Consider the following 21115-nt stretch of genomic DNA (forward strand, 5'->3'; position numbering starts at 1 on the left):
ATGGGAGGGTTAAAAAAGGAGCACAGAGTATACCTATCTGTGCTGTGCTGCAGCAGGGTTCTTTCTATTCCCCATCTGGGCTTGTGCTAGGAGTGTGCCACTGTTTGCGTTGAGGCCACGCAGGGCACTTAAAACACCCATCTGTCACCTCATCTGTCTCAGGGGAAGTTGTTCAGAGCCTGGCAGCTCTCAGGCCAGGGAGGGGAGGGCACACGCTTTGCTCTGGACAGGCTGCAGGGCTCGGCTCTCCATCTCTCCCCACACCCAGAGCCCATCCATGCAGCCCGAGCTCTCTGGGGTCCAGCTGGTCTCCCAGTGGTAGTGGCCAGTTCCTTCTCCATGAAAGCTAGGATCCTGTTTCAGGGAAGGCAGTCTGGGGTCAATGCTTGTTAATGATGTTTATATGCCCAAAGAAAGGCTTGCCCATCCAAAGGGAAGGGATCCATGTGGGATGCCCAGAGAACACAGCCAGGGAGGAAAACCTGCCTGTAGAGTCCAGGCCTGGCCCTTTGTATTATTGCCTCTCAAATTCCCACACCACTGGATGGAGGTATTTTATCCCCATTTTACAGATGAGGAAACTGGAGTCTCAGAGATAGGCTAGGAGGCCTTCCTGTGGACACAGTTAAGAGACTGAGAAAGGGATTTACATGCAGTTCTGTCTGGCTCCACGGTCTGGACACCAGTTTACTTATCCTTCCTCCTCTCCCCCGTTTACCTTCCCATGGAGACCCCACGCCATCCTCCGATGATTGCCTATGTCCATGTCCCTGGGTGACCCTGCTGGATGCACGCTCTGTGTCTTGCTTCTCAAGTCTGGCTGCATTTTAGGATGCTATTTAAGCTCCCCGGGGCCTTCAGGGTTGGGAACCAATGGGCCATACCCTATACATCTGCCGTCCCGTGTCTTGGGCAGCTGTGTCCCCTCAGCCTTGGCTCAGGGATTGTCCCCTGGGATCAAATGCACCTGGATCCTCGGGGCTCTGTGATCTCAGGCAAGTCACAACTGCTCTGGGCTCACTCTATGTTTCTAAAATAAGATTACCTGTGGCTGTTCTAAGTGCAGAACACAGCCTCTAAAGCCACATGATGTTGGCTTGAATCTTGGCTCAGTCACTTATTAGCTGTGGGACTGTGGCTAATTATTTATCCTTTTACTCTGCACTTTAGTTTTCTCATCTGTAAAATGTGAATAATAATGTATATGTCTTATAGGGAAATGAGCTAATAAGTGCAAATCATTTAGAGCAGTGTCTGGCATATGGCAAGTGCTAGATTAATGCCAAAATTGAGTACACAAATTATTACTATTATTAAGCAAGCAAAGGGCTCAGCCAAGGCATGGGCACAGATGAAGGGACGGGTAACTGGCTGTTGCTGCTGTTCTAACCCTTGCCCTTTCCTTCCTTCCAGGAGCTTGGGCCCCTGCCCCAGCCCCGTAGAGGCTGTGGAGGTCTTCGGTCCGGAAGCCTGGTTCCCAGCCCCGTGGCCCATCCCTGGCTGCGGGGAGTGCAGGCTCCCACGACGTAGCGGTGGCCTGCAGCGGCCTCCTCCCCGCAGCGAACCATGGGCCAGAAGCTCTCAGGGAGCCTCAAGTCGGTGGAGGTGCGAGAGCCGGCGCTGCGGCCGGCCAAGCGCGAGCTGCGGGGCGCAGAGCCCGGGCGGCCGGCGCGGCTGGACCAGCTGCTGGACATGCCGGCGGCGGGGCTGGCTGTGCAGCTGCGGCACGCGTGGAACCCAGAGGACCGCTCGCTCAACGTCTTCGTCAAGGATGACGACCGGCTCACCTTCCACCGGCACCCGGTGGCCCAGAGCACTGACGGCATCCGCGGCAAGGTGGGCCACGCCCGCGGCCTGCACGCCTGGCAGATCAACTGGCCCGCCCGGCAGCGCGGCACCCACGCAGTAGTCGGCGTGGCCACGGCGCGGGCTCCCCTGCACTCCGTGGGCTACACGGCACTGGTGGGCAGTGACGCTGAGTCGTGGGGCTGGGACCTGGGCCGCAGCCGCCTCTACCACGACGGCAAGAACCGGCCCGGCGTGGCCTACCCGGCCTTCCTGGGGCCCGACGAGGCCTTTGCGCTGCCGGACTCGCTGCTGGTCGTGCTGGACATGGATGAGGGCACGCTCAGCTTCATCGTGGACGGCCAGTACCTCGGCGTGGCCTTCCGAGGCCTCAAGGGCAAGAAGCTGTACCCGGTGGTGAGTGCCGTGTGGGGCCACTGCGAAGTCACCATGCGCTACATCAATGGCCTTGACCGTAAGTGTGCTCCGCTAGGAGAGCGGGGGCTTCTGAGGCTGCCCATCCCTGGGGGGTTGGGGAAGCAGGGGCGCCGCGCCCTCCATGGCAGGCGGGACGACCCTGCAGGGTAGAGTCCTGCTTAGTACATGGGTGTGGATCCTTACTCTTCTTTGCTGGCTGGGTGATTTGGGGCTGTGTCTCAGTTTTCCCATCTGCACAAGCGGCACAGTGATAGTAATCTAGCTCCGGGTTGCTGTGAGGATCAATTAAGATAATGTATGTGAAGTGCTAGAGCAATGACTGGCACCTAATAAGGGCTTTGAGTGTCAATGCCAATTACAAATTTTTCAGTATGCATAAGGGTGGTACGAAATGACCCAGGCTATTCACAGTGTGACAGTGACAGGTCACAGTCCCTGGACTCAAATGTCATGCATTCAAGTTACTGATAAGTAATAATAATAACTGTCCTTTATTTACCACCTACTGTATGCAGGGGCTAAGCACTCAAATTCCAGCTCTTGCTGGTGAGCTGTCTGTTAAAGGAGACAGTTGCCTCTCATCTCCACCTGACTGTCACCCATGGGAACGAGAACCCTGGGTTGTGGAAATCTTCTGATTTGTCTGAGAGAACCCAGAAATCTAGACTGTGTGAACTATCCAAAGTTTTGAAGTTGACAGCCACTGAAAACTATTCAGGCAAACAAAACACCCTTGCAGGCTGAAGACAAGCCCACAGGCTGCTGGGTTTGACCCCTGACAACTCTATGGCTTCCTCTCATCTAATATGCACAACCATCCTTTGAGGCAGCTTACAAATCATAGTAACAAAAATGGTTCTTGGTTTTAGGAAGGAGTCACTCAAAGAGCCAGTGTGGCTTCTGGACAGAGGTGCACATAGTCACCTGTCCCGAGTTGAATCCAGCTGAGCAGGACTGGGAGTCAGGCACTTGTGGGCTTGCACACTCCCATGCATTCGTGACCAGCACCTGTCTAAACAGACTTCTTGCTCTACCTTAAAGCTCTTAGAGGCTGGTGCTTAGAGTGGGAATTCCAGTTTATTCATTTTACACTTTTTTTTTTTGTAACAGGGTCTCACTCTGTTGCCTGGGCTAGAGTGGTAGTGTCATCATACTCACTGCAGCCTCAAACTCCTGGGCTCACACGATTCTCCTGCCTCAGCCTCCCAAGTAGCTGGAACTACAGGCACATGCCACCACACCCAGCTAATTTAAAAAAAATGTTTTGTACAGACGGGGTATTGCTATGTTGCCCAGGCTGGTTTCAAATTCCTGGCCTCAAGCAATCCTCCTGCCTCAGGCTCCCAAAATGCTAGGATTGCAAGCACGAGCCACTGCACCCAGCTCAGTTTATTCATTTTATATGAGAGATGTAATTGCCAGCAAGTGAGGCAGCTTCCAGACCCTTGCTGTAGAGATAGGAAAACCGAAGAGCAAAGTTACAGAGAGCCAGAACCGGGCCCCCACAGTCTGTTGGCCTCTGAAGCCCACTATTTTCCCGTGCTCCCCCCTTTAGTTGAGGTACTGAGAGTAACACTCCAGAAAACAGGTCAAGGATAAGATTTTACTCAAATAAAATTCACATTTACTTGAGCATAGGGTGGGTTGACAGCTTTTAAGGGTGGCAGGCTAACAGAAAAGTGACTGATACCCTCAGCTCTTTGGTATAATTGGCGACACTCTTGCTCATAGTTTATTTTCATGGTTGTTGGACTAAAATTGTCATTGAATGGCAAAGTTTTGTTTCATTTTTTCTATTTAACTGGCTAAATCTTGGAGCGGATGAGTGTATCCTGAGAAGGGCAGATTTAGTCATCACGGTGCCTTGTGGCAAGTATCTGGAACCCTCTTTGACATGGTGACCAGGCAAACCCCAGTGGTGAGAAAACTGACAGCAACAAACACTCTTTATTTAAGGGCATTGGAAAATTTGCTTGCTGGAAAAATTATTAGACTAGAAGGGTGGCCTTGGTATACCACCAAGTCTGACATGCCTCCCCAGTGCTCAGTGGTTTTGTATTTTTGGTGAGTCCTTACAACTCCTTAAGACTCACTATACTCATCTGTAAAATGGGACAGTGTCAGATCCCTTTCACAGCTGCTGTGAGCTCTTTTGTGGTGGCACCAATACTATGGTAGCTGGGATTAAAGGCCAGACATGGACACCCAGTGGGAACTACCAGAGCCAACGGTGATGCCCATAAAGTAAGCTTCCTCTTGGCAGTTGATTGACACATGGGCATTATCTGTGGCCTGGTTTTCAGGTACAAAGTTAATGTGCTAACAGAGTTGCAGCCAGTGGCTCCCCCATGCGTGTTGTGATCAGGAGCAGTCTCCCTGCTGTTCTGCTCGGGGAGGTTGGGTGGGGAAGGGTGGTTGTATTTGAGGCATTTTAAGCTCATGGGTCCTTCAGGTGGTTGGAGAAGCTTGGTGAGACTGAAACTTGAAACGTTCCATGCCCCTCCCCACTGGCCATGATTTTTCAGGTTGGCTGAATGTGGGACACTGGATGTAGGAGGCAAGAGAGGCCGGATGTCATGTGATGCAAGCCTGTGGCATTTCCCATTCAGTGACACAGTTGGCTTGTCTGCTATGGCACTAGTCTGTTCTCCCGATAGGAGTAATGCTCTCTCTCTCTGGCAGGGGTGTGATTTCAGAAAAGGGAAACTCAACTTTTCTGGGCTTGAAAGGCCCATCCACAGTCAGCCTGGCTATAGGGTGGGCGATAGGACAAGCTGCAATGGAGTTTCACAGGGCCAGTTGGGAAGGGACCATCTGATGCCTATAGCCAGTGATCTGGGCTGAAGTCCACCATGGATCCCTGGGGACTGGGAATAGTTGGGCCCTAGGGGGTCCCTGGACAGGGAAAGTGACCCAAGGTGGGGTTCTGTGTATAGTAAGAATTCCAAGCTAACATTGGTTGAGGACATGGTGGCAGGTTCCTAAACTCAGACCTAAGGGAGTTGTAGGGTACCAGAGTCAGTGACATGCTCAGGAGCAAAAAGGCAAGACAACTCTCTGAGGTTGCTTCTTGGGGGAGAACTCTGCCCGGGGTCCCCTCACAGACCTGGGTTAGACTCTAGCCCCAGCACTCAGCAAGAGGCCGTGGGCAGTTAACCTCCTCTGTGAACATCAGTGTTCTCCTTTGTAAAACGGAGATAGCAAAGTTTACCAGCACAGAGCAGACACATAGCAACTGGTGCCCACTGCTATGGTTAACTAAGTGAGCTGCAGCAGGTTCTGGGCTTCACCTATGGATTAAAACAAAAGTGGCCTTAATAGAGGTTTTTCTTTTAATGTGATGGAAGGAAGGTAATGAATATCACCTTCTCAATTTTTTAATTTTTTTTTTTTTTTTTTGTGAGACAGAGTCTCACTTTGTTGGCCAGGCTAGAGTGAGTGCCGTGGCGTCAGCCTAGCTCACAGCAACCTCAAACTCCTGGGCTTAAGTGATCCTACTGCCTCAGCCTCCCGAGTAGCTGGGACTACAGGCATGCGCCACCATGCCCGGCTAATTTTTTCTATATATATTTTTAGTTGTCCAGATAATTTATTTCTATTTTTAGTAGAGACGGGGTCTTGCTCAGGCTGGTCTCGAACTCCTGACCTCGAGCAATCCACCCGCCTCGGCCTCCCAGAGTGCTAGGATTACAGGCCTGAGCCACTGCGCCCGGCCTCAATTTTTTAATTTTTATGACTATAACAGAAAAACTTAGAGAGGGCTTACTGCATTTAACTCTGAAGCATGTATTTGTTGAGGGCAAGAACTCCTGGAGGTGTGATTTCCTATTGCAAATGCGTAACATTGTCTAATCCCCTGCAAGTGAAATTGTTCTGCCACACGACAGAGTGGGATGGCCCAGCATCCTGGAGTTTCCTGCAGAGGCTGCAGGCTGCCCAGGGGTTCTGCAGTCTGAGCAAGTGAGAAGCGTGGAACCAGGACAAATGTGGAAGCTGTCACAGGGTGCCCAGGGTTCAACTAATAATAATAGCAACAACAACAATGATTAACACTTAGGTAGTGCTTAGTCTGAGGGGTTGGGTTTTATGCTAAGCACTTTACATATTTTAATTCATATAATCCTTGTACTGACTCTTTGAGCTAATACCTGTGTTATCATCTTCAGCTTACAATGAATGAGGAAGTGGAGGCATAGAAAGCTTGAGGAAGTTGCTTAAGGTCACCCAGCTGGCAACTTAGGGAGCCTGGGTTCAAATTGAGGCAGACTGGCCCGGTGGACACCTCATGGGGACGTTTACAGAAAGGCAGGGGGAGAATGCGCAGGAGTGTCTGCTCTGCCTGGCTAGGTGGCCAGTCGGCAAAGGTATGTACCCTGGCTTTCAGCAGTGAGTTTGGGTGAGGCCCTGAGATGCTGTCTCTGTCATTTTTCCTCCTGCTGCTGGCTTCATCTCCAGCCCTCAAAGCTCTTGGCTCAGCACGGAACTCTGCAGGGTGTTCTGAAAGCTAAGTTGCATAAAGACAGCCCCAGCGGTGGCCATGAATCAGGCATGCTTGATCACTAACAGGGGAATGTCACTGCAAGTGTCCCGACTACTGTGAGGGTTGGGGCCCTGGAGTGGGCCAAGCCTTTGGAGTCTGCCTGGGGAATTGCTCCTTGGCTCCCGGGCTTCTCTTTCCACATGCTGGCGGGGCTGGGAGGGCTGACAGCAAGGCTTTGTTCATGTCGTGGAGTTCTGGGGTGGTAAGTGGTGTCTGAGTGACACAGGAAGTGGAGAGGAGCTCCAGACAGAGACAAGCGGCCTTGAAGTCCCCAGCAGCTTTGATGTTGAGGGTATTAATCGTTACACTTTTTGTTGGATACCACCCATGTTCTGTGCCCTGGGCTGAGTATTCTACTTATTTTTTTTTTCTTTTAATCACATTAAGCTTTGAGGCAATATTACTGTTATTATCCCATTGTATAAATGAGGAAACTGAATCTTGGGAAGAATTTGCCCAAGGCCACACAGCTGGCAAGTGGCAGAGCTGTGTGTATACCCAGGTTACAACCACTGGCCTGCCCTGCCTGCTGCCGCCTGGGCCGTCCTGCCCACGCTTGCCCACAGCTGAGCGGGCCCAACTCCAGACTGGGCACCAGCGCCCAGAGCTGACTTTCAAAGGGTGGAGAGTGGAAACGTAGGTATCTGGGCCTAACTGACTGAGCGAGCTTGTCCACCTGCATGGAACTGAGGAAGCTGTATTTCCAGACGTCGTTCCTAGATGGTTTAATCGATCTGCCAACAAGTATTTATTGGCGCAGCGGCCCAGCAGAGGAGGCTGGCGGCCAGCCACGGCTTCTGGTATTGATGAAGGCCAGAGAGAGTTTTCTCCCAGGATGACTGCAAGGACACTATCCCCTTGCCAGAGCTGTCCTCCCGGTCTGTGCTGAATTCACGACCTTCCTGCTCCACTTCCTCTCCCAGGGGCGCGAGGTCCTTCCAGCCTCCCTGCCATCTGGACTTGGCTCCTCTGGCCCTGGTCTCCCCTTTGCCCCCCTCCCCTAGCAATCTGTCCTGACCCCAGCTCTCCCCCAGCCCTTGGCTCAGGACTCTGTCTCTGCACTCGCAGCTCAGTGCTGGTTCTCCCCATCTGCCCCACGCTTGTGCCTTCTTTTTCCAAGTGGTTATGTAGTTCCTAGGGGCAGCGCTGGCAACCCAGGAGGCTTGCAGGGGGAGGTAGGATGAGTAAGGATTTAATATGTGCCTCCTTACTTTTGGAAGGAAAGTCATGCATGTGCAATTTAAACACTATAAAAGGGTATAAGATGAAGTGTCCCCACCTGTACCCCAGTCCCCAGCCCCTAGCCTTGCTGGCCCCCCCTTGGCAGTTTCTTGTATGTCCTTCCTGATATGGTTTGGATGTTTGGCCCCTTCTAATCTCATGCTGAAATTTGGTCCTGATGTTGGCGGTAGGGCCTGGTGGGAGGTGTTTGGGGGGGGTAGATCCCTCATGAGCGGCTGGGGGCCCTCCCTGCAATAATGAGTGAGTTCTCGCTTTATTAGTTCACACAAGAGCTGGTTGTTTAAAGGAGCCTGGCACCACCTCCTCCTCTCTTGCTCCCTCTCTTGCCATGTGACGCACCTGCTCCCCCTTAGCCTTCCGCCGTGACTGGAAGCTCCCTGAGGCCCTCGCCAGAAGCAGATGCTGGTGCCATGCTTCTTGTACAGCCTGCAGAACCAGGAGCCAGATGACCTTTTCTCTTTATGAATTACCCAGCCTCAGGTATTCCTTTATAGTAACACGAAATGGACTAACACACTTTGCGAGATATTTGTGACCAAGAATTTTTAGATGATACTACCAACATTGCCCTGCATCTCATTTTCTCCCCTTAACGGACCTTGGCAATTGTTTAATATCAGTTAATGTAGAGATGCTTCATTCTTTATTAATAGCTGTATGGGTCCATGCTATGGTTGTATCATAATCTAATTATTTAGATCCCTATACGTGGACATTTAGGCAGTTTCCAGTCTTTGAGAATAAATTTTTGATCCTAATTTGAATTCTGTGTCTGTCCCTTTTTGGCTAGTTAAAATTCTGAGCCTCGGTTTTCCCATCTGTGCAATGGGAGTAATTACGTGCACCTTGCAGAGCTGCTGTGAGGATTGGAAATGATGCAGAAATGAAGCATGGTCCAGCATTATCTGGCATTTCCTATTGCAGTGCAGAGCTCTTCATGGGCACCTGATGAATGCTTGTGAATCCTTTGGTTTCTAGTTTAAAATACAGTAGGATTACATTAATTTGATATTAAGGAGGCTTGAGACACATTGTTGGAATGAGGTCATCTGAGTTGTACAATCCATTTGGTCCTTATGTAGGGTGTAAGTCAGCAGGAGACACCTGGCCCCTTACTTGCACAGAATAGGTTCATAATACATGTGTTTTGCTGCTGCTCCGAATGCTGAAGGTGGTGGTGCTTGGAGGGTGAACTGCATCTTAACTTTCTCGGCCACATCCCCATAGCACCCCGTGGAAGAGAGTACCTAGTAGGTGCTCAATAAATGCATATTACTGTTCTGGCCTCCAACCACCTGAATAGCTTTTCTTTTCTCTCCCACAGGGGGACCTGAGTCACAGTTGGCTGGAACAGAGGGGCTGGCTATGAGCTGCTACCCCTTTGAAGCCTGGCCCCTGAGTGACCCTTTCCCACCTCCCATTGTGTGCTGTGCACAGCACATCTGTCCCCACACACAGGACAAAGCAAAGGCTGCATGATGGGCCAGGCATTTCAATTCAGGATCCGTACATTCAAAACCTGACCCCTACCCGTTGTTTGAAAGGAACAGACTTCCAGTTGAAAAAAGGCCTCTCTCGGACGCCGTGGCCTTGCTTTGAGGTAGGGTTTTCACATTTAACACAGTCATGAGTAGGTTTGTGGAAGTCCTGACTGCAGAAAAAGGCAGCTTTGAAATGCAGGCGCCAGCATCTGCAATCAGGCTTGGTTAGGACGAGTGTGGCCGTGGGCCACAGCGTGGTCTTGTGTCAGGAGCAGGGTTCAGAGCTCTCCCAGCACTGGACTCAATCAGTCCTGACTTGGCTTCTAATTAGCTCTGACCCTAAGCAAGTCATTTCACCTGAACTTTAGTTTCCTCATCTGAAAAATAATTATTTTGCTACAAGGTGTAAGGATTATGGATTAATATATAGAAAGCGACTGGTCGTAGTGCCTGGCACATAGTACTGACAAAATGGTAGGTTTAAAAACTGGTTAATTATTACTGCTCCCATGGAATGGTAAAATTACTGTTATTAAATGTGGAAATAATAATTTTTATTAAATTCTGGTCCACACTGTGAAACTGAGGGATTTCACACAAGGGAATTCGGCAGGCTTTAAGGCCTTTGACTCTTTTCTCCTTAAGATGCGTGCTGGAAAGGCCACCTGAGGTTCAGAGGCCACAGCGCATCTGTCGCAAGGGAAGCTGGGAGTGTTTAGCCCTCCCTGTGAGCAGTTTCAAATGTTTCCGGCTAAACGTCTTGTTCAAGCATTTCTCTAAAAGGCTGCAGCTCCCGGTGGTGACTTGTCTGGTGAGCATGTGTTCAGCAAGATACCAAACAAGCAGTGCCCTGACCAGCTGTGTCCACGTGTACATTTGTTGTGGATGAGCTGCCAGGTGGTGGCCTGAGGGGCAGCATCCACCTCTGAACAGACTGTTACTAGGCCTGGCTGTGGGCTGGCCACCATGGACCTTTGCAGACAGGGGAAGAGGCAAAGGGTCTCCCCTTTTCAGGCGCTGGCAGAAGGGTAAAGGCAGGGTCCCAGGTGGTGGGTTTAGAGGAGACACCATCTGGCTGCCAGTGCAAGACCCACATTTTACAGGTGGGAGCCGAATGGACCAGAGAGCTGGGGGGACTTGCCCAAGGTCCCCCGCGGCCTTGACTCTTGGGCAGAGTTTAGACAGGTGTCTACCGCCACATGCACATGCAGATGAAGGCCCTCCGTAGCTCCCCAGCACCTCCTACATGCCACAGACGCTGCTCCAACTCCTGCTCAGACCATAGAACCAGGGAGTTAACACAGTCACGGGGATGCTGGGTAAGAACTGGTCCACCCGCTTACTACCTGGGTGACCTGGGTGTAAGTTTCCTAACTTTTCAGTTCCTCAGTTTTCTCACCTGTAAAGTGGGTGTAGTGATGGCACTTACCCCATATGGTTGTTATCAGCAGTGCTTCTTGAACCATGGTATATATTCAAGCAACCTGGGGATCTTGTTAAAAGGGAGATTCTGACTTAGTAGGTCTGGGTCTGGCCCAAGATTCTGCATTTCTAGCAAGCTCCTGAGTGACACTGATGATACTGCATGTGGAGGGCATGGCACAGAGCAAGACCCCCACCATCCACCTGTCTACAACACTGAATGATCCTGCAGCCAAGCTGAGATGCTTATTCCTCCGTGCCATGGTCTGTGCTGGCCTCTCTGTTGGAAGTGGCCCACGTCCCCGACCCGAGTGCGGGGGGTGTTGCCAAGCCTGGCTCTGCCCCCCACTCTTTCTGCCCGACTGACTCCAGGGCAGCTCCTAGGCCTTGCCTTCCCTGCTCCAACAGTTCAGCTGTGCCTCCTGCATCCCCCCTTTTCATGCCGCCCCACGTCCCTCTTGTTCTCATCCTCCCCAGACACCAAGTGGCTCAGTTTATGTCCTGGAACCCAAATTCTCCACCTGCCAGCGAGGTATACACAAGTAAATCCACACTATTATCCATGAATTCTCCTGTGAGGTTGACTTTGTTTGGGAAGGGATTACTGCAGATGGAAACAGCTCTTTGTTAAACAGTCACTGATTGAGTGCTCACAAAAGGCTAAACATTGCTCAGCACTGCGCATGCATCATGGTATTTAAATCTCACCACCTTGTAGAAAGGCTACTCAGCGCCCTATGCATGGCAGCTCATTTAACCCCCATGGATGAGGAGTGTTGTTGTCCCATTTCACCCATGAGGGACTGAGGCTGAGGGAGAGGAAGAGCAGCTCACAGCACATGCTTGGGAGGTGGCTGTCCCCAACTCAAATCCAGGCCTACTTCAGTGCCCATACCTGGAACCTCCATGCTACTCAGATCTTGTGGAGTCTTCTACGGTTTTGCAGGAGGTCCCAGGCCTTGGCTTGAGTGAGCTTATTAACAAAAGGGTTTACTGAAGCCGGTGTTGGCAACCCCCACGGCCACAGCCCTTAAATACCCTGCAGTACAGTACAGCAAAGTGCATTCATCCTCCACCCACCCAATCTGCACTGGTGCTGATTCTGAGTGGGTGGTGCTGGGGAAGCCTATTTGCTGGGGTTGTGGGTGGAGGGTGACGGTGGGCTGTCAATGACAAGGGAGAGCAAGCGACCTGCCAGGCTGGCCGCAGCATTTATTCGCCAGCGGTCAGGGAGCCGCTGATTCGCCCGGTCTCGTCCCCTGGTTAAGGCAAGGGGGCGGTTAGCGTGAGTTACAGCCTGGCCCAGACACTAATAAGGCTGCCTGTCTGAGTCCTTCCATAATTCAAGCGAAGGCTGTGCTGTTTAATGGCCCTTCTTCGTCAGATCTTCCAGGTCTCGGTGCCTCCTTAATGATTTATTTGCTTGGGATGAAATTAAGCCGAGACAGCGTGAGCTTGGAAAATACTGCGGAGCCAGCTCTCCCCAGTTCTTCATCCCTCCCAGCGGCTGCTTTCTATAAATAGAGCGGCGAGCCCCGCTTCGTGACCCGCCTGCTGGGAGCCCCGGCGGGCACAGGCTGCCCCGTCATGGGCACCTGGGTGTCCCCCCATCCCTCCAGTCTCCGAGGCCCATGACCCCACCGGGGAGCAGCGGGGGCCGCAGCTACCGGCAAAGACGTTGTCATCGTCCCAGCTCTGGAGTCATTTAAGAAGATGCATATCCGTGGGAGCCACAGCCAAGTTCCAGATCTTGCCCTATTTGTTGATGTTTTCCCCTCAAAATGCATTTCACAAGGAGGTCCCAGGGCAAGAGCGGGTTTGCTCCTGGTGCTCAGTGAGGTAGAAGGCAGCTGATGTGTGGGCCCGGCTGGGAGGGCCGTGTGGGATCCTGCCCACCTCCCTAAGGGCGCTGCCTCTGGAGTGGGGGGCCAGGGTCATAGGCAGCCGAGAACAACTCACAGCGCTTACACGGAGGCCAGGCCAGGTGCCCAGAGGGAGGTGGGATGTTTAGGCGGGGCTCCTTTGAAGGTCCAGAACCCACAAGTTGCCTCAGGAAGTGGGGTGCACATAAGGTCACATGAGGATTGGGAGGAGGTGACAGCAGGTGCAGGAGCTCAAAGCCCTCAGGCAGCCCAGCTCTGCCTCTGCTGCACGTTTGCTCCAGCCCCCAACCCCGTTCCCAACCTTCTATCTTTTCTGGGTGCCCTTTCCCTTTTTCCTCATAATCTGGGGTGCCCCTTGGCTTTGGCTCACCGTGGCCCCGACAACTTTAATAATGTGCTACCTGCCATGTTGTTTTCCCAGGTCTTGGTTTAAAGTCCTGAGAGTGCCTGGCGCTTCTCCTCAGGTGCGGGGAGAGGCTCCCACCTGCCCTGTGATTAGGTGGGCCTACCTGCTGTTCCTTAGCTGTGGAAGAGCCGTGGGGAGTCCTGGAGTCGGCCGCTTAGCATGTTGCCCTGGGCCTCAGCGTCCCTCAGGGAGCAGGTGGAAAAACGCAGATTTCTGCCGTCTCTTACCTACGGAGTCAGAAACTCTCGCAGCGGGCCTTGTAACGTGCATGTGTTACAGGCTTCCCGGGTGGTTTGTGCCATCAGTGTGGCACTGACAGAAGGCAGCTCCCTGGAATGCCTAGCTGGAGGGAGGCTGCAGGGGTAGGGGTGGAGATGGGGGTGCAGGGAACAGTACGGGCAGGGTGTGGGAGAGCAAGCCAGCATGTCCTGCATTTCCAGGAACTGGCCAGGAGTGTGGACCAAGGCAGAAGCAGGGGTCGGGCTCCCAGTCTTGGCTGGAACAGGGCTGGGGGACCTGCACATCTTTTTCATCAGCCCCACCATGTGTGTTTAGCAGAATTCAGCTGTTTCCCTTCCCGAAGGGAAAATGTGTCCGCGCAGCCTAAATGTCAGTGTTCGGTGCTGCTCTGGTTTGGAAAGGCCGCTTTATTCCACTTGCTGCTTCCCACACCATCCCGGGGGCTTCTGGGTTAACCGGCATCGCATGGAAGCACTGCCCAAAGTCAGGCCCTGGGCAGCATTCCCGGAGGTAGCGTTCTCACGCGTGCCACTTCTCTCTCCTGGAGCCCACAGTCTGCGGGGAGCCTCAGTCAAGAAAAGACGGGTTTTTATCAGTCAGCCAATCACTCCTGGAATATTTTTTGAACACCTCCTATGTGTCAGGCACTGGGGGTATATACAGTGATGATAACCGAGGGGGAGAGAGATGGGAACAGAAAAAACCAAATGAATGCTTGTGATAAGTCCAGATGTAGATAAATGTGATTCAGAGATCAAAATTGGAGAATATGATGGGGGAGGGGTGTCGGCTGCTGCTTTGGCCCCTTTCGGGGGCATTTGAGTGAGACCTAAATGATAAGGCAGAGGCAGGCGTGTGAAGACCTGGGGGGAAGAGTGGGTCAGTGGGGCCAGGCGGCCGAGCCTGCGTCCACTGTGGCGGCCAGCAAGGCAGGGAGGGCTGCAGGAGAGGGTGAGGCCGTGGGCTCGGGTCGGCAGGGGCTGGACAGCGGCAGGTGGGGGGACCTACGGGCCACGGCATTTCCTTCCATCCTTCAGCCTCCAGCCGTTCTACTATATTAAAAAAGTTTTACACAACCTCATTGTAAAGAAGCCATACTTCCATCTCTTTTCTCCTGGGACATGTCTCCCAGTTCTACAAAATGCCATGTTGGAACTTTGGTGAGGATGGCTTTTGATCAGGGTGGATGTGGCCATTTCCATTTTACAGACAAGTTGACTGAGGCCCAGAAAGGTTGACAGACTTGCCCAGGGTCGCACCGTGGGTGGTGGGACTGACTTGAACCCCTGTCTTTCACTTTCCACCTTGCTACTGCTCCAGAAGCTGAATTCTAGGCTTTGGTGGAAAATGTAGAGTTCCATAGGTCTACTAAGAACCATCTGGCAGTCCAGCCAAGAAAAGCAGCCTCTGGAAAGGAGGGAACTCAGGGTGAGCCGCAGTCAGCCTCAGCCCAGCGCTGCTCTTTGGCAAGGCATTAGCGTTTCACAATCTCCCTAACTGGGGTAGCGGGCAGGTGACCGAGGGTTTGGGGCCCACCCCACCCCTACAGCCACAGTGTACCCCCCACCCCTGCCCGCCATGCTGCAGCCTCTCCACGTTCTTGGTTGGACCCTGCGAAGGGCAGCACCAGGGCAGGGCTCCTCTTGGATGAGCTCTGCCTTCCCCTTTTGTCCCCTGTGGTGGCAGAGCTCCAGGCTGGCCTGAGCGCTTGTCACTGCCAGGCTGGGCAAGCCACCCAGGAGGGAAGTCGTGAATTGAGGGCTTGTATTTCCTTTTTGGCTGACACACGCAACCTCCCTTTGCTATTCAAGGTGTTTTGCCAAAATGGACGGTTCAGATGTGTGAGCGTAAAATAAGCATTCTTGACCTGAACTCAGTCGATTCACCCAGTCTGGTGTTGGGTGTGAAAGGGCGGAGGGGGATAGGTCCTGGAGAGACCACTGGCCTGGGAGCCAGGAAACCTGGCCCAGCTGGGTCCAGCTTGGCCACTGGCTGTGTGACCTGGGCAAGTCACCTCCTCTCTCTGTGCCTCAGTTTCTCCATTGCAGGAAGGAGGGGATTGGATGAGATGACCTCACAGGGTCATCATAATTCTGTGGTTTCTGACAGCGAGAGGCTGCACATCTGATTTTTTGCATGACAAACACTTTACACTGCAGTGCTGTATAGTATGGCAGCCAGTAGCTACATGTGGCTGTTTAATTAAAATTAAATAAAATTAATTAAAATTAAATAAAGTAAAAAATCCAGTTCCTCAGTTGTGCTAGCTGCACCCAAGTGTTCCATGGCCACACACCACTGCTGGCTGCCATACTGGACAGGGCAGGGGTGGACCATTTCCCATGGCTCAGAGTTCTCGTGGAAAGTGCTGCTTCGGAGTGGCTGGGGGCTGGGGACCTGATGGAGAGCCCAGGCCCCTGTTCCTGCCATGGGACCCCTGGGGCCAGCACTCACCCGGCTGGGGCCAGTTGAAGGGGGGTTGGGGTAGGAAGAAGATTCAGTCCAGATACTGTCCGAGGAGTGTCAGGCTGCAAGTCCAGGAAACCTTAGGAGAATGTCAAAGGTCCTGGCTGGGGACGGGGTCACTGACAGGAGGTATGCCAGGAATTCCTAGGAGGAGGGCCTGGGGGACAGAAGGGGCTGGAGCCCTGCAGTGGGGAGGGGCAGCTGCCAGGCACAGCCAGTCCCTGAGCCTGCGGGGCCTCCGTTTCCTTGTGGGTGAAATGGGAAGAATAAGAAAGAGGGCTGTTATGGAGACGAAATAAAAGGAGACCTTGAAAGCCCTTTGTGAAGGGCAAGGCCTGGATAGCCTTAGAGACTACTTCATAGGGCGCTGTTATTCATCTCAGCTTGCAAGCCCGACTGTCCCCAGTTGTGATTTTAAGGTTCTGGGGTGTCTGTTCTGTATTTCCAATGGGGCTGTAGGCTCTTCGGGGAAGGGCACGAGCCGTGTGCCTCCTGTATCCCCCACAGCCCTGAACGCGCAGGCGGCTTCCCATCCACGCTGTCCAACCACAGTTAACAGAACGGCACTGGTGACCCCCACATGGGGAGGCCACGTTGGCTCTCTCTTTGTCCTGACCTGGTGGCCTTTTACCAGCTCGTATTCAGGCTCTGAGAGTTGTTGAACACTTTCCTTGTCCCTGATGCATATGTGTATCTGGCTGGGTCTGGTTGTCATTTTCTGAACCGATGGCCCATCTAGGCTCTGACCCCAGCCCCACCCTGTGTAAACAAATTTAGGGCAGAGGTCAAAGGCCAGACCTGGGCTTTGCCAGCGTCTCCTATAGCATGCACTTGGCAGGAAGTATCCTGGTGTCGACTTTATCACGTTACCCCCTGCCCAGTCTGGGACAGGCTTTTCCACCTGCATTCCTAGTTGGGAGGTGGCATTTCTGCAGACTCACTGATGATGGATTGCCCGCTACCCTCCAGCCCTGGGTAGGCTCATTGTTCAGGTCTGGCATTGGTGTTTCATGAAGTCCCCACCACAGACATACAGAACACCGAGAGAGGGGTTTGAATCCTGCCAGAGAAGCCTTTTCTGCCACAGAATTGACGTGCTTCCCCAAAATACTGGCCGTGAAGATAAGTCAAAGTAACCATCTGATGATTACCTCCTTGTCCCAAACTAAGTGCTTTTCATATATATGTGAAATCCCACTAAATTCTTTTAGCCCTGTGTGGGCCAAGTCAATATTCCCATTTCACAGATGAGGAAACCAAGGCCATGAGAGGCTAAAAGGTCTCAGGACCAGAACTAGAATTTGGACTCTGTTCTGTCTGATCCAGGCTCAAAGCGTCCTTGTCGGATGTCCTGAAGGGCTCCTTTCTTCCCCTGGTGTCTTCTCTGATCAGGTTGAGCTGCAGCAGGCTTTCCCGGCATCTGAAATGCTCTATGGCATCGCTGGTTTTTTTGCTTGGCCTCAGCTTGGTGATCTGGACTTCTAGATTTGGGTTTCAGGCCAGGTTTTGCTGAGCTGTGTGACTAGAGCCAGCCGTGGGCCCCCCTGAGCCTCAGGTGCCCTCACTAGACAGTGGGGGGACCTGGCTGGATTGTCCTACATATCCAAGGAGTGGGAGGCTGGAGTGCCAGGTGCATGTCTTCTCCGGCTGATTTGAAGGGCCCAGGGGACTGTGGTTCCTCAGAGGGGATGATCAGGGCTATCTCTACCCTGCCCGCTCCCCGTCCCTGCAGAGCCCTGGGTGGTAGCCCTCATGATCCTGGGACACGTCCAGCAGAAGACATGGGAAAGGCCTCAGCACCACTTGGGCCCGTGTTCTCAGCCTCTTGCTGAGGGCAGGCTGCAGCTGGGGGCAGGGGGCTGCCTTAGTTCTGCCCCTCTCTCTGGGCACACCCAGGGAGACAGCCCCTGCGTGTGGCCTCCCTCACCAGACCCCACTTCCCTAGCTCCCTGGGCACAAGAACATGGCCTACCAGCCCTCAGGGCCCCTCTGCATCCCCCCAGACAAATTTCTGCCTCCACACTTTGGCTGGTGCTCTGGTCCCTGCCTGGGGCCAGCCCCACTTCCGTTTGTCTAAGGCTGTCCTCCCTCAAGGCTCAGAGCAGTGCCAATTTGGGTTTGTTTTTTTTTTATAAATACTAGATGTATCATTTATTTTGTATTAGTATCATCCAACCCAATGCTTGCCGTACAGCAAACACTCAGTTAAATTTTTTTTTTCATTTTTTTTTTTTATTTCAGCTCTTCATGGAGGTACAAAAGCTCAGGTTATATACATTGTCCGTGTCCTGCCCATCCCCCTGAGTCAGAGCCTCAGGCGTGTCCATTCTCCAGACAGTGCACCTGGCACTCACCATGTACCAATTTGGTTTTTAAAGTCCTCCTTAACGACCTCAGTCCCTACTGACCACTGTGCCCTGTGCTGCTGGAGCACACCTGCAGTGGATGAAGGAGCATGTGGGCAGTATGTCCAGAAGAGGTGAAGGCATGGCCACCTCCTTGGTGACCAATCCTGGCATGTCTTTCTCTGAGACTCCTCGTTTGACTCTGGCCCCTGCTTCCCTTCCTCTTCTCTGAACTCCAGGGCCCTCCGGAGGCCCTGCAGGGTGGAGGGGAAGGCTCTGCAGTTAGACAGAGAGCCATAGGTTTGTCTCCCGGCTCTGCTGTTATTGGTTGTGGGACTCTGCACTTTGGTGTCATCATCTGTAAAATGCAGCTGATAATGGCAGAGAGGCGGCTGAGCCCAGCAGTGTGAAAAGCCAGGCATTGCTGCACAGGGCTCGTCTGGATTTGTTTCGTCTCCCAGATAATAACAGCATTCAGTACAGACCCAGGTAGACAGTGCATGTGCAATAAATACTTCTTGTGTTTTTTCAATACTTTATTTTGGAATCTTCCTCTGTTAGAAGCAACCTCAGATGCTCCAAGGCCAGGAGGAGAAGCACAGAAGCAGCTTCCAAGGGAGCCTGTGACTGTCCCTTCCCTTCTCCTCCCCCACACCCCTGCTCTGGCCTCTTTGCAACCTCGCCCTCATGCCGCCTGGGTGGCAGCACCAGCCTATAAATCAAGCCAGTCCCTAGAGACCTTTGACCCGAACCAGATGGCCATACTGCGCCAGCACGGAGTAAGCTCAGCTTGCAACAATGCTGGGCCCCCTCCCCCCTGCCTGCCCTGGGGCTGGGAGCTCCTCTGGGCAGCTGCCCTGTCAATCACCACCACTTGGTGATCCAGGCATGGGCAGCAGCTGTGACCTTTCTGAGACTTCAGGGACCATCTTGGAGACATTCCATTAAGTCATATAAAGATCTCTTGAGGGTTTATGGTGTCTGCTTTCTATGACACAGGCATTAGCCCGGCCCAGTAGACCAAACTGTTATGCCCCATGCCACTACCAACCCCTCCTCCAAGAAGCCTTCCCTCACGGTGACAGCTGCTGGAGCTTCTATAGTACGGAATGTGTGGCCCCTCCAGCTTCATTCACACGGTTTTCATTCTTCCTGCGAACATTTACTGTGCTTTGTCTGCCTGGGCCCACGGAGAAGGTCAGATACTGTCCTTGCCACCAGGAGCTCCCAGAGACAGCGATGGACACAGATGTTATAGGAATGGTGATGGGGTCTGTGTTACAGCCCAAAACCAGGTTCATTGCCCATTATTCAAGAGGAAGCCAAAACACTGAGACAGCAGGGGTTACAGCAGAGAAAGAGTTTAATACCACAGGCACCATGCAAGGAGATGGGAGGAAGCGCTCAAATCCATCTCCCTGAATTTGGGAGGAAGGGTTTTGTTTTTTTTTTTTTTTTTGAGACAGAGTCTCACTCTGTTGCCCAGGCTAGAGTGAGTGCCATGGCGTCAGCCTACCTCACAGCAACCTCAGACTCCTGGGCTTAAGCGATCCTGCTGCCTCAGCCTCCCGAGTAGCTGGGACTACAGGCATGTGCCACCATGCCCGGCTAATTTTTTCTATATATATTTTTAGTTGTCCAGATAATTTATTTCTATTTTTAGTAGAGACGGGGTCTCACTCAGGCTGGTCTCGAACTCCTGACCTCCAGAGATCCACCCACCTTGGCCTCCCAGAGGGCTGGGATTACAGGTGTGAGCCACCGCGCCCAGCCGGGAGGAAGGATTTTTAAAGACAGTTTGGCAGGCAAAGGGTTAGGCAATTTCTGATCTGGTCATTTGCAACCAAAAATGCCTGGGTTCAGGGTGGAGCCATAGGGGTGTAGAAATTATCTTTTTGGCCGGGCACAGTGGCTCACACCTGTAATCCTAGCACTCTGGGAGGCCAAGGTGGGTGGATCACTCGAGGTCAGGAGTTCGAGACCAGCCTGAGCAAGAGTGAGACCCTGTCTCTACTAAAAATAGAAACAAATTATATGGAAAACTAAAAATGTATACAGAAAAAATTAGCCAGACATGGTGGCGCATGCCTGTAGTCCCAGCGACTCGGGAGGCTGAGGCAGGAGGATCACCTGAGCCCGAGTTTGAGGTTGCTGTGAGCTGGGCTGACGCCACAGCACTCTAGCCAAGGCAACAGAGTGAGACTCTGTCTCAAAAAAAAAAAAGAAAGAAAGAAAGAAATTGTCTTCTCATGCTGAGTCAGTTTTTGGGTGGGGGTCACAAGACCAGGTGAGTCAGTTCCTTGGTATGGGCCACTGGTCTGGGTGGGTCAGCCATTCCATTGGAATGCAGGGCCTGGAAGACATCTCAAATACTAGCCTTAGGTTTCACAAGGGGGATGTTATCTATGGGAGCAATGAAGAAAGCTAAGACTCTTTGTGACCATCAGCTATATGACTCCTGAGTAGTAAGCAATTATAGGAAAGCAAGCTAGAGAACAATGGCTGGTTATATATATTAATGTATTTTAAATATCCCTATACCTTTGCAGAGTTCAGGCCCCTACCAGAGTTCCCACCTTGTGGCCCTTTATTAATTTTATAAAGGAGGGTTGCAGCTGCAGTTGAGTAGGAGGCCCAGGGCACTGTGGGAACTCAGAAGGTGGATACACTGTAAGCTCAGAATCCAGCACAGCCTTCCAGGGAGGAGCACTTGAGCTGAGTCTTGAAGAATAAGTTGGTGTTTTCCAAATAGGTGGGATGGGGGAAGGGTGTTTCAGACAGGGGCAACAGCTTGTGGAAGGTACAGGCACAGGATGTGAAGCAACTTGGTGGATTCAGGGATTAGCAAGTTCAAGAACATGCAGGAA

General features: G+C 52.4%; 1 protein-coding gene across 1 annotated transcript in view; it reads left to right on the forward strand.

The window, feature by feature from the left end:
* The first annotated feature begins 1566 nt into the window (after nt 1-1566).
* The window catches only part of SPSB4 (splA/ryanodine receptor domain and SOCS box containing 4), a 63576-nt gene continuing 44027 nt past the window's right edge, over nt 1567-21115 (forward strand). The window contains exon 1 of the mRNA XM_045556009.1: nt 1567-2260. Coding sequence (XP_045411965.1) covers nt 1567-2260 — 694 coding nt within the window. The remainder of the gene's footprint in view (nt 2261-21115) is intronic.

This window comes from Lemur catta, chromosome 1, assembly GCF_020740605.2.
Source record: "Lemur catta isolate mLemCat1 chromosome 1, mLemCat1.pri, whole genome shotgun sequence".
In the NCBI taxonomy this organism is placed as follows: Eukaryota; Metazoa; Chordata; class Mammalia; order Primates; family Lemuridae; genus Lemur; species Lemur catta.